The following is a 13,658-nucleotide window of genomic DNA, read 5'->3' on the forward strand; positions in this document are numbered from 1 at the left end:
CTGGAGCAAATCGACCATTAACGGGAAGTCAAGTGATCAAGTGATATCCCTATACAGAGGAGATGCCAAGAGGAACATGGAATTTCCTGTTTCATTTTCAAGCCACTAACCCTTAGGGAATCCTCCCCCAAAGTTCTGTGCTAATCAATACTCACTTACACCAAGCCACATCCAGATTACATCTTGAAGGGAGAGATTTTGAAATAAGAACCTAAAGTAAAGGCTAAACCAAGACTAGACCTTAATCATGTTCTGGCAAGAGCATTAATAATTTATCAATTACATGTGGAGGCAGCAATCACAAACCTCAATACACACAACAAACAACATAAAGAAAGGAAAATAGGTCATACAATCAGCCTGGGCCCCATACTGGTGCACTGTAGCACAGTCCTCCCGTTGTTCGTCAATTTGCTCGAACGGGTACAAGTAACGTCTCCATTGTGAGACTTGTTGTTACTGTTTTTGGCAATCCAAATATGCCACAGGTAGCTTGCCAGGCTCTGCCGTGCAGGTGAGATACTCTCGGTAGCTTGCTGGGCTCTCCAAGGCGGATGGAGGAATTGAACCCAGGTTGGCTAAGTGCAAGGCAAACACTCTACCTACTGTGCTATCGCTCCAGATAGGAACGATAAAAGATGCAAAATAATTCAAAAAACAAATCCATAGGCCTTCAAAAAACTTAAACAGTACTTCAATTAGATGTTTTAATTTTTATCTGATCCATTTTTTGATAACTGAATTGCTCACCCAAAGTTCAAAGCCTACATTCTTACTTAACTCACCTCTATTAAATATACTCAGGAATTTAGCATTATAAAATTCATGGAGCTCTTCAGAAGTTTACTGTGCATCTCTCATAGTGCTCCATAAGCAACACATGTTGTCACATGCAAACAGACCATTAACAAAACCTCAGCTCTACCATAAAAATGTTTAATTATTTCTATAGGACATTTTAATTGTGGACTATGAAGTCTTTCGAATTTATATTTGCAAATTTTCAAAAGGACACATCAAACTAAACAGTCTCCTAAAAGCGAAACTCAGTTATGTGTCTATAACTAAATTCACTTCCGTAATTACTATAAGTATCACTAATTCGCAATAATCCTAATTCGGTATATCATTTTCAATCTCTCCTGCACTTTGAAGTTCTCAAACACTATTAACTGTAATTATTTTAATTACCCCATTTGTAAATAATACTGACTGATACTCAGGACTCAATTTTGAGCCATGGCTCAGCAGTGACTTTCTACCCACTGTGACAAGTCAGGGAATTTGCCAATGAAAAATAAAGAACGTAAGCAAATGATAAAGGGCTCAATTCACTAAGTATTTATCAAACACAGACAAATCTTTTCTTCACCTCCTGTTCACCCAGTTTAGTGAGGCAGAGATTACTACATGATGAATATGAGGATGAACAAATATACCTCATACAAACTTGGACAGATAAGACAGTAATTTGTCAGATAAGCTTTTGGATATATTGAACAAGCAGAAACTACGGAAGGCATGGTTTGAGTAACAAAAGAAAACTATCGTACATCCACACAACGAAATACTGCGCAGCTGTTAAGAAAAATGAAGCTACAAAATTTCCCTATAAATGAATGGACACAGAGAGTATCATGCTTAGTGAAATGAGTCAGAAGGAGAGAGACATAGAATGATTACACTCATTTGTGGGGTATATAAAAAAAAATAAAAATACTAGACTAATACCCAAGAACAGTAGAAACAAGGGCCAGGAGAAGTGTTCCACGTTTGGAAGCCTGCCCCAAGTGCTAGGAGAGAAGGCAGTTGGGATAGAGAAGGGACCACTACGACAAAGATAGTTGTAAATGATCACTCTGGATAAGAACTGTGTGCTGAAAATGTAACGGAAAGAACATGATAACCTCTAAGTATTGCAACTCATAATAACTAAAAAAAGGAGGTGGAGAGGGAGAGGAGGAAGGGGAGAGAGAGAGAGAGAGAGAGAGAGGGAAAGAGAGAGAGCAAGAGAGGGAGAGAGAGTGGGGGAGAGGGAGAGGGAGAGGGAGAAATTGCCTGCCATGAGACAGGCTGGGGGAGTTGGGAAGGCAAACAAGGAACACTGGTGGTGGGAAATGTACACTGGTGGAAGGATCAGTGTTGGAACATTGTACAGCTCTGTAACTGTGTGTCTCACCGTGTTTCAATGAAAACTTAATAATAACTTTTTAAAAAACAAAATTTAACAGGGTATGGTGCCACCAGCAGGTCAACCTGTACCTGTGGGGTGAGTGCATCAGCAGCATAATGGTGCCTTCACACTTCCAGATACCCCAAAACTGCTGTTGCGCCTTTGGCCAGACTCCAAATACTTGGGCCAAGTTCATCAAGAAATTAAACAGCCAAAAGTAAGGTTTGTGGAGACACACCCACAAACCATCTCCAGCTCAAATATACAAGTTCATTTATTGGCCTTATTTCAGAGACTCAAAAATCTCGAAAGAGATCAAAACACGCAGTTAGGGCCTGTAGCACAGAGGTAACTGAGAGCTCCAGACCCACTTGGATGGGGACTGGGCCTCCTCCCCCCTAGTCCCCAGTTTTCTAGTAGCTTGGCAGTCACATCCACAAACTACCCCCCTACCCTGCGCCATGTAATTTCATAAACAGCCAAGACCCAGGGACTATAAACTAAAACTCCCGAAAGAGTGCTGCAGCATATCCTGACCCCGCCTCAGTCTGTCTTCACCAGGACGCCCCAGAGGGGGGCAGGTGAGAGCCCTCCCCGCCTCAAGAAACCCAGCTCCAGCAGGCAAAAACCTCCATAACCCAACTCCCGCCACGCTCAAGGCCACTCCCCATGCGCTCAGGCCAAGCCTCACATACGAGCAAACATATTCCTGGACACATCATAAAACACTTCCTACCCTTTCTCCATGATTACCAAGCCACATTTGATGGGGTTCAAATGGTAGGCAACAAATCATAGAGGGAAATATATATATATATGCATATATACATATTTTCAGTTACATATACCAAAGCTCACATCACCCAAACTTTAACAACATGTTAGTGAGATCCAATAGAATGTCTTAATGGCTCTTGCCAAAACAGAACAATCTTCACACTGATTCCTATATGAACACTTTTTTGTAATCATGTTCAGCGGTTCTCCGTAACAGACAATATGACAGTGCTATCTGCTCAGTTTTTTAATTTTATGGTTATAACAATCTATAAATAAATGTAACGATGCATTCTAGATTTTCTAACAGAAATAGCTGCAAAATATTAAACAATACTACCCCCAAAAAGAAAAAATAAAGTCAAGTAGAAATAAATTCTCCCTATCATAATAAAATTTAATTTTAATTGAAAACTTATTTTGTTAAGATAAAAAACATTTTTAAAAATCCTATAGAAATACTAAATTTTAAAAATTCATTTAAAAACCAGGGAGAAAATAAAATGTCACAACAGAAAAAAAGTCATTTTAATGAAATAGGAAAGAAGAAACAGATCAATGAAATGAGATACACCAAAAACAAAATGTAAGTCAGGAAATAGAAATTAAATCATACCAATAAGAACATTAAAACTAGAGTGAAAACAAAAGCAAGATACAACTATATACTCTTTAGAATAGAGTGTTTGATTTAAAAAATATATACTCATCGGGGTCAGGGATATATTAGTATACACATGTGCTCAAAAGCAGACACATTTCTCATACAGGATGACTGGTGTGTAAGTGCAAACACAACACACAAACACACATATACATAAAAAAAGGGGGAAAGATACGCCATATAAGCATCAATCATAATACCTAGAGTACTCAATACTGATAAAACACATAGACTTTAAGATAAAACAACAAAAAAAGTGCTGTAATGACAGAGGGAGAATTTATAACAAAAATGCATCAGAAATACATAATTATAAACACAAAGGCAGTAATAGTATGTCATTTAAATACATAAACCTAATACCAAGAACTCAAAATACATTAAGTAAATCCAACACAAAGAGAAAAACAAACAAAGCAAAGTACTATTAGTAGGAGATTTCAAAACCCTACTTTCAAAAATGGAGAAAACGAATAGGCAGATCAGCAAGGATACAGGAACAGACTTTTAAGCTCACTAGAAGAACTAAGGGACATCTATAGAACACAAAACTTAACAACAGTAGAATGCACATTCTTCTTAAGCACAAACTATACATTCCACGGTACCAGTTAAACTATATACTAGGAGAAAAAACAAGTCTCCTTAAAACATACCAAAAGCCATACAAAGCAAATATTCTCTAATGAAAAGAAAATGATTTCAGAAACAATAGGCAATTCACAAATATACAGAAATTAAACAACACACTCCAAATAACCAATGGTCAGTTAAGAAATACAATGAAAATTAGAAAATATTTTACATGAATTGAAACACAACAGATCGAAATTCATGGCATTAAAGCTAAAACTGGGCTTAAGTGTCTTCACAGAGGGAGGCTGGGGTGGGGGGTTGAGGTGTTGGGGGATGGTGGTAGGGAAACAGGAAATTGGCAGCAAAGAAAGCACACAGCCAATGTTCCCTTTGTTTAGATAAAACACATTTTTATACTTGTACAGGTCTTCAGATTTCCCCCTTAAGATTTTCTTATTTTTCTTCACTCTTACTAAATTTTACACTTGTAGAATGTCTATATTTCATGTAAATTTTAAAATGTATTAGCACAGAATTATAGATTAATTACCCACTATACTATCTCTCTGGCCCCTATACATATTCATTTGAAACACATTTCTAACCTGTAAAAATAAAAGAAAGATGTACTGTTTTTGAGAAAAAAATTACTTTAGAAATTATCATTGATTTAAAATGTCATGAAATTTCAGGTTGGTTCTATTCTGTGGACAGGTGTCACCATGTAAGCTTGTAAAGGTAAAGGCCCTCCCGTTGATCGTCGATTTGCTCGAGCGGGCCCAGTAACGTCTCCATTGGAGACTTTGTTGTTACTGTGTCTGGCATATCGAATACTCTCGGTAGCTTGCCGGGCTCTCCGAGAGGGGCGGAGGAATCGAACTCGGGTCGGCCATGTTGGCCGCTTGTAAGGCGAACGCCCTACCCGTCACCATGTACACAATCAAAAAAAAATTTCTTTCCCCATATGTTGCATAAAAAAAGATAAAACAGTAAGGGAAGAACAAATGGTCAAAGTGATTGGAAATGAAGCATTTGTCTAAATGGAAGGAGAGTTCTGAGGAGTCCTTAAAAACTCCCCCGTGGACTTTTGATTGTGGGAAGCAGGTGTAGTGCTGCAATGATATATGCATGAGAAGTATAACATTATTATAAACCCCAGTACCTCAATAAAATCATTGAAATAAATGAATAAACAAAATGTTAAATCTCCATTTTGAAATTACAAAACGTTAAAAAGGAAAAATCAACAGTTTAAAGAGAAAATGCAAGCACCAGATTTCAAGATTTTTCAAATTTTTCTTAGAACCTAGAAGCTATCAGGCTTTTAGAGCAATCAGGCCCAGAAATTCAAGCAACTATGAATAATATTTAGAGCTCCAATGGAAAAATAGGCAAGAACAGAAGAGTAAGTTTAGCAAAGAACTAAAAAAAAACACACACACAAATCAAAAATAATAGAAAAAAGGCCTTTGATGAGCATAGTGGTAGGTAGGACATGCTGAAGGAAAGCATCAATTCAAGGGCAAGAGACATAGTACAGGGGGTAAGCCAGATATAAGCCCTGAGCACTGCTGGGTATGGCCTCCAAACAAAAATCAAACCGAACAAACAAAAAAATTCACTTTCACTATGCCAATAAAAATTTTCCAGACTGAGGGGCTGGAGAGACAGTAGAGTGGGGAGGGCGTTTGCCCTGCACGCGGCGGACCCAGGTTCGATCCCCAGCATCCCATATGGTCCCCCGAGAGCTGCCAGGAGTAATTCCCGAGGGCAGAGCCAAGGAGTAACCCCTGAGCAATGCCGGGTGTGACCCCCCCCCAAAAAAAAAGTTTCCAGACTGAAATAAAATCAGAAAAATAATTTTTTTAAATTAACATTTTGACAATTTTTCTTTTTTTTGGAGGGGGAGGGGATTGAGGGTGGCAGCTATAAGAGGCAGTGCTCAGGGGTTATTACTGGATCTCTGTTCCGGAGTGAGCCCTGGCAGTGGGACCACATGTTATGCTTGGGATTCAACCAGGGTTGGCTGCATGCAAAGCAAGTAAACTATCTCCTCTATTATCTCTCTGGACAATTTCAAAACAACTTTAAAGTGTGTGTATGTAAAAATGCAATCTGGGAATTCTTTACCAAGTTATTCTATACTGAAGATTGAGCATCATGAGCTCAGTCTACTGAGCTACCTCATGGACTCCCAAAATCAACTTTTTCTTTTTGTCTTTGGGCCACATCTGGTGTTTTTTTTTTTTTTTTTAGGGCTATGCCTGAATTAGTCCACAGTCACTTCCAGTAGTGCTGGGGAAACATTCAGTAGCAGAAATTAAGCTTAAGCTTTCTGCATGCAAAGTAGGCACTCTAGCACACCGAGCTCTCTCTCCATCCCCAAAAAGACATTATAAACACACTGATACCGATGCACTGGCCTGCACTTAAAGTGTGACTCAATAAAAACTGAAACACTGGCATCACTTCAGTTTGATTACAATTACAATCAATTCAGTGTTGATTACAATGTCTTCTCAAATCTAGTGGTGTTCCTCATCTTTGACTCCAGAACAAATAAGAGCTGGGACTGAAAGGTAGTCAGATATGAAGATTATTTTAACAAAATTAGGATATTTGGAACAAGCGGTTTCATCTACACTCATCATTGGAATCCCTAGTCCAGACAAAAGCCAAACATTGGTAGTCTTATTTGTTCTACTACTCTTATTTTCTCTCATCCAGAGACTAACCAAGCCCCAACCTGTTCAGCTTCTGATACCAGATGAGACTGGGCACATTCATCTGGGTGATGGATAAGGCAGTCTTGATAGCTGCAGACTGGTGTTTGTTACCTTGCTTCCTCCCCATTACTTGTTCCTCTCATCCCAATCTTCCCTTTTTATTCTTTAAAGCATTCTGCTCTGGAATAAACACACTCCCTCAGATTCTTAACACAATAATCATTACCATTTTCCTTTAGAAGAAAATAAAAAGAAAACCTTGATTCTACTGCCCTTGCAGTCCTCTCCCATTCCATGAACCTGAAAAACTGATACTTCTTCTCATAACAATTTCATTACCATTGTTTTCCATATTTTGTACTAACGAAACCACTTTTTTGAGGCTTCAGGCAACACATTGTCTCTATGCCATTTTCCATAACTTTCTCTTTTCTCTAGTTCCTCCTATTCAGGTTTTGAAGACTATAAAGTCTGGTTCACAGACTAAAACCAAAATCCTTCATTAATACTAATATTGTGAAAGAGAGTTAACAATCCAACAAGCTAGCATTAAAATATAACCTACTTCAGTGCGGAAATCTTCATTCAACTTCTACTATCGAATCACAGGGCCATAACGGATCAAATTACCCATTAAACTGATTGCCATTTAAATATACAACCCACCTATACCAAAATTACCCATTATTCTAGCTCTCTAACTTACACCCACTTCATCATAACATCACATATTAGCCTCTTTCTTCTATTTTCTCTCAGACTTACTTGGCCAGTTTTTCTTCTTTATTCTACATAGGCTGAAACCAAAAGATGATCAACTTTTCTCTCACTGATTCCGTTCCACTGTTTTCCTTCTATCACACTGATCCACTGAACAAAATTCCTTAGTACTGTATCAATACCAGATTTCATCACTGATGTAAACATTAGTACTATAATTTACCTTCCTCATTCCTAAATCTGTGTGGGTAACGGTGTGTATGGAGGGTGCAAGTGAGTGCCAGCAGTACTCAGGGGCTATTATGCCAATTTGATACTCAGAGATTATCTCCTGGAGGTGCTCAGACAAACATTAAGCACCAACGAAACATTTCTCAACCTACAAAGAAAAACCAGTGATTCTACACAGCTTGACAACATTGTAAGAATCATCCTCAATTTCTACTAAATTTTCAGAATAACCTGCTAATCCTTAAATTTGTCTTTGACAGGCTGTTTATTTTTCCTCTTCAAAATAAAATCTGAAAGTTCAACAAGCCACTTTTCTCAAACTTCCTAACATACCACCACTGCTCCCGACCTTCCTCAGCAGAAAACCTGGCTTTTTACCTCAAAACTGCTCCCTCAACTTCCTTCCTGCAAACTAATACACATCCAGTTTTGACCTCCTATGCTTAATTTCTCTAATTTCTCTTCCTCTTTAGTCACAAAAAGAAATATACAGAGGAACTCCAACAGTAAGCTTCTCTATGGAACTCATCTCTAAATACTGTCACAAATATTATAGAAAGAAATATCAAAGTTTATCTACACCTGGAAATTTATAAATATAGTCTATAGTGTTGGTATTATTGCAGGAGTTTAAATTTTTAAAATTTGGGGCTCGGGTGATGCTGGGAGGGCACTTGTCTTCCACGCGGCCGGCCAGGTTCAATCCCCAGCACCCCATGTGGTCCTAGAACCCAGCCAGGAGTGGTCCCTGAGCACAGAATAGGCCCTGAGACTGCCATGTGTGGCCTCAACCCCCCTAAAAATAATAAATAAAAATTTTAAATCGATTGGGCTGGAGTGACAGCACAGCGGGCGGAGCTTTTGCCTTGCACGCGGCCCAACCCGGGTTTGATTCCCAGTGTCCCATGTGGTCCCCCAAGCACGGCCAGGAGTGTTTTCTGGGTGCATGAACCAGGAGTGACCTCTGTGCGTCGCTGGGTGTGACCCAAAAAGCAAAAAAAAAAAAATTAAATCGGTCAAAGCAAGACATTTTTCAGTTTGGTTCGGTTTGGGGGCACTGCCTCACGTAGTGCTAAGAGGCTATTCATGGACCTGTCCTCCAGAGACCATATGCTGGTGCAAGGGATCAAACAAGACAAGGGCATTACTCCTGTATTATCTCTTCTATCCCACACCAAGATAATTTTACAGAGGTAGCAATTAGAACATTCAACATCTCTCCTTCTACATACCTGCTAAATACTGGTGAGTGTCTGGCACAGCATCAGAAGATATTCTCAACATCCTGAGATCTACAGAGTGGTAATCCGATTTTGTTGTTGGCTCACGAACAAATGGAGGCAATACAGATGAAAAAGTCTGACTACTGTCCGTTCTAGAATGATCTACCTATGAAGAGATTTGACAATAAAATAAAGTTAATTTTAGACTATCAGCTTTAAAAGAAACCTAGTTAAGTATTTCAGTTCCTTACTGTCATATTCCTAACCCTACAGAACCTACAAATTATTGTGACGGTCTGGAAATCTATCTGTGCAGAATATCACAAACAGATGGTCTATCAGTATTGTATTATTTTAAAAGTCTATTCCTTTTAACAGTTAAGATTATTACAGTATTTGAACTACAGAAATATTCTTGACAACCTCGGTATTTAAAAATATTTTAAATGAATTTTTAAAAAATATTTAGTTTTAAGGTACAATAATTTATAATACTTTTAATGATAGCACTAACTATATATTTAATAAACATTTAATAAATATCATGAGAATGTTAATCATATACTTACATATTTATGAGAAATATTTCTATTCATATCACTGATGTATTTAATAAATATAAATAAATATAATGGTATGTTTAAAACAAAAATTTTTTTCATTTTTGTTAAGGTACTATAATCTACAATACTTTTAATGATAGTGTCTCACACATAGCTTGTTCCCACCAACAAAACAAGTTTTGAGGGTTTTTTTGTTTTGTTTTGTTTTTTAAAGAGAATGTGCTAAGAAAAGGAGTAAGGGGGACGAGGAAAGTAAGCCTATATTCAACAAATTAATAAGTTTTGAAAGAAAAATTAAAAGAACAAAGAGTTGTACCTTTGCTCAATTGCACTGAGACTTACAATATTATTAATGATAAAGTTCCTTATGTACAAGGTTCCAACACTACAGCTCCACCAGTTTACTTTTCTCCATCATTGTCTTGGTGCCCTTCCCTCACACCCAAGACCCATGTTCAGTTCAGTTCTGTTGAAAAGTTCTCACATTCTGTTACCTTTGTTTTATTCATCATTGTTTCTATCTCTTATAAGAAATCATTCTGTGTGTATCACTCTCCACTGACTGAAATAGCTTCTAGTTCCAGTCACATAATGGCAAACAACATAATTTCATCTTTTCTTATGGCTGTCCAGTATATTTTGTAGTCTGGGATTTTCTAAGTACAGCATCATGTCATCTGCAAATAGTGATAGTTTGACTTTTTTTTTTTAACCCTAATTTGGTTGACTTTACTATTTCTTTCCTAATTGTCATGACAAGAATTTAAATACTCTATTGAATGATGATGATGTTTTGGTGCTTGATCTGAGATGGAAGACTTTCAGGTTTTCTCCACTGAGTATTTTAGCTCTGGGTTTGTGGTAAATTGTTTTAACTATATTGAAAAAAAGTTCTTTATCTCCCTATTTAAGTTTTTCTCATAAATGAGTCCTAAATCTTCTCAAATGCTTTCACTGCATCTATTAAAATGATCATGTGAATTTTAATTTTCTTTGTATTGATATGATATATTACGCTGCACTAGCATATATTAAATCATTCTTGCATCTTCGGGAAAAATCCTAGTTGGCTAAGGTTTATGGTCCTTTTCATTTATTGTTGGATTTGGCCATCTAGCATTGTTAAGGATCTTTGCATCTAAATTCATCAAGGATGCAGGTCTACACTCTTTTTTTGTTTTTTCGGGGGGTGGTGCCTTTGTCCCCTTTGATATCAGGGTAATGTTTGCCTCAGAGAAAATGTTCAAAACACTCCTGTTAGTACTATGTAGCTGTTAGAAAAGATGAAGTCAGGAAATTTACATACAAGTGGTACTACATGGAAAGTATCATGCTAAGCGAAAATGAGTCAGAAAGAGAGGGACAGACATAAAAAAGATTGCATTCATCTGGGAGACAAAAAGTAACAAAATAGGAGACTAACAACCAAGAATGACCGAGATTAGTACCAGGAATTTTGCTCCATGGCTTGGAGGCCAGCCACACATGCTAGGGGAAAAGGGAGCTCAGATAGAGAAGGGAGCACCATAAATAAAGGGTGTTTGGAGGATCCTCTCAGGATGGGAGATGCATGTTGAAAGTAGACTATGGACCGAACATGATTGCCACAAAATGCCTCTTCTGAAGACCACAACACCCAAAAGGAGAAAGAGAACAAAAGGGAATGCCCTGCCACAGAGGCAGGGTGGGATGGGGGGGGATGGGGGTGGGAGGGATATTATCCATGGTGGTGGAAAATGGGCACTGGTGGAGGGATGGGTGTTTGATCATTGTATAATCAAAACCCAAGCACAAAAATTTGTAAGTCTAAAAAAAAACAAAAAACACCACTCCTGTTTCTTTAGCTTTCTGAAAGAGTATGAAAAGGACTGGAAATAGATCTTTAAAGATTTGAAGGGGTTATGGTGCCACCAGCAGGTCAACCTGAACCTGCAGTGCAAGTGCATCAGCAGCCTGATGGTGCCTTCAGACTTCCAGATAGCCCCAAACTGCCGCTGTGCCTTTGGCCGGACCCCAACAACTTGGGGCCAAGTTTACCAAAAAATTAAATGGCCAAAAATCAGGTATGTGGGAGCCACATCCACAAACCACCTCTGGCTCAGCTATACAAGCTCACTTATTGACTTTATCTCAGAGACCCATAAACCTTGAAAGAGATCAAAAGCTGAAGTTAAGGCCAGTGGTACAAAGCGCTGCAGATGAAGGGGCGCACCCTGCATATGCCAATAGTTTATTTCTCTGGAGAAGATGGAAACAAGGGACATGATGCAGAGACACACGAAAGAATCTCTGAACCAAGCAGCTCGCTGCAGAGATGCCTCCAGACTGTAAGCCAGGCCAACTTCACAGGGTGTCTCAGACTAGGGCAGGTGTCATCCCTCCACCTGCCCCATAAAATCTCCAGAGGCCGCCAATTTCCAGAACCCAATGAGAAATGCAAGTACATGGGTTCAGTGATGGAAAACTCCAGGCTTCAAGGGATAGGGAATAGCCCTGTCCTTCTCATCCTCCCCCCCCCCCCCCCAACCAACCCCATGGGATCCTGGAAGTCATGGCCACAAACTGTCTCCGGCTGCTATTTAAGCTCCTTAAAGGCCATGATCCAGAGTCACATAAAAAAAAATCTCCGGGGGCTGGAGCAATAGCACAGGAGGTAGGGCGTCTGCCTTGCATGCAGCCGACCTGGGTTCGATTCCCAGCATCCCATTTGGGCCCCCAACCACCGCCAGGAGTGATTCCTGAGTGCAGAGCCAGGAGTAACCCCTGAGAATCGCCGAGTGTGACGCAAAAAGCAAAAAAAAAAAAAATCTTGGAATCAAGCAGCTCACTGCAGAGATTTTTCCAGACCCCAATTATCTAAAATTTTAGAATTCCAGGAGCACCACGCGACATCTTATGCTATTCATAACAAGCAATACAAAAGAGAATATGGGTGAGATTGTCCCCCATAGAGGCAGGGGAATGGGGGGAATACTGGAGACCTTGGTGGTAGAAGATGTGCACTGGTAGAGGGTTGGGTGATCGATCATTATATGACTGAAACTCAAACAGGAAAGCTTTGTAACTGTATCTAATGGTGATTAAAATAATAATAATAAAGTATAAAATGAAATTAACATTCTGAAAAAAAAAGTAATGTGGAGTTCATACCCAATTCAACCAGTTTAATCAATGGCTAAATAGCAGTACTGCTACATTAAAAAAAGATTTGGAAGAATTTGCTCATAAATCCATCTGGGACTGGGCTTTTGTTTGGGGGGAAACTTTGATACCATAACAGCCTTTATAATGATTCAGTCTGCTCAGGTACTATTTCCTCTTGGTTCAGTCTTCTAAGGCAAAGCCCCTTCACTCCTTCCCAAAGAAAATTTTTTTTAATCACTTTCTTCTAAATCGTCCAATTTCATGGCATAAACAATTTCACAGTAACTCCTGAAGATCCTTTAAATTTCTGTAATATCTACTGTGGTATCTTCCCTTTCATTTCTAACTGCTTATTATTAAAGTTTTCTCTTCATTTTTGTGAGTCCTGCTAAAGGTCTATCAATCTTGTTTATTTTTTCAAAAAATAAGCTGTTGGTTTGGTTGATCATTTTGAATTGTTCCCAGTTTCTATTTCACAATTTTCTGCTCTATTTTATTCTTTCAGGCTTTGGGTTTCCATTGTTGGTCAATTTCAAGCTGCTTAAGTGGTACTAAGTTATTTAAACCCTCTCTTGCTTCTTAATGAACACCTGTATCGCTTTAACTCCCCTCTTAACACACTTGCTATGTCCCATATGTTCTGGTAGTTTGTGTCATTCTTGTTTGCAGGAATATTCTGATTTCTTCTAAGAATTCCTTTAGAGCCACTGGTTGTTAGATTCTGAGTTGTTTAATTTCAAAATTTTTCTTGCCCAGCACCACCCACCATTTCTGATTTCCTATTTGGGGGTGAAGAGTTACACCTGGCACTGCTCAGAGCTTACTCCTGTCTATGTGCGCAGGGATCGTGACCATATGAGG

General features: G+C 38.7%; 1 protein-coding gene across 1 annotated transcript in view; it reads right to left on the minus strand.

The window, feature by feature from the left end:
• Positions 1-13,658, minus strand: part of ALMS1 (ALMS1 centrosome and basal body associated protein) — an 89,817-nt gene that overhangs the window by 22,705 nt on the left and 53,454 nt on the right. Inside the window, exon 4 of the mRNA XM_056122453.1 lies at positions 9,100-9,256. Within this exon, the coding sequence (XP_055978428.1) occupies positions 9,100-9,256 (157 nt within the window). The remainder of the gene's footprint in view (positions 1-9,099; positions 9,257-13,658) is intronic.

The sequence above is a fragment of the Sorex fumeus genome, unplaced genomic scaffold, assembly GCF_029834395.1.
Source record: "Sorex fumeus unplaced genomic scaffold, SorFum_2.1 ptg000006l, whole genome shotgun sequence".
Taxonomy (NCBI): domain Eukaryota; kingdom Metazoa; phylum Chordata; class Mammalia; order Eulipotyphla; family Soricidae; genus Sorex; species Sorex fumeus.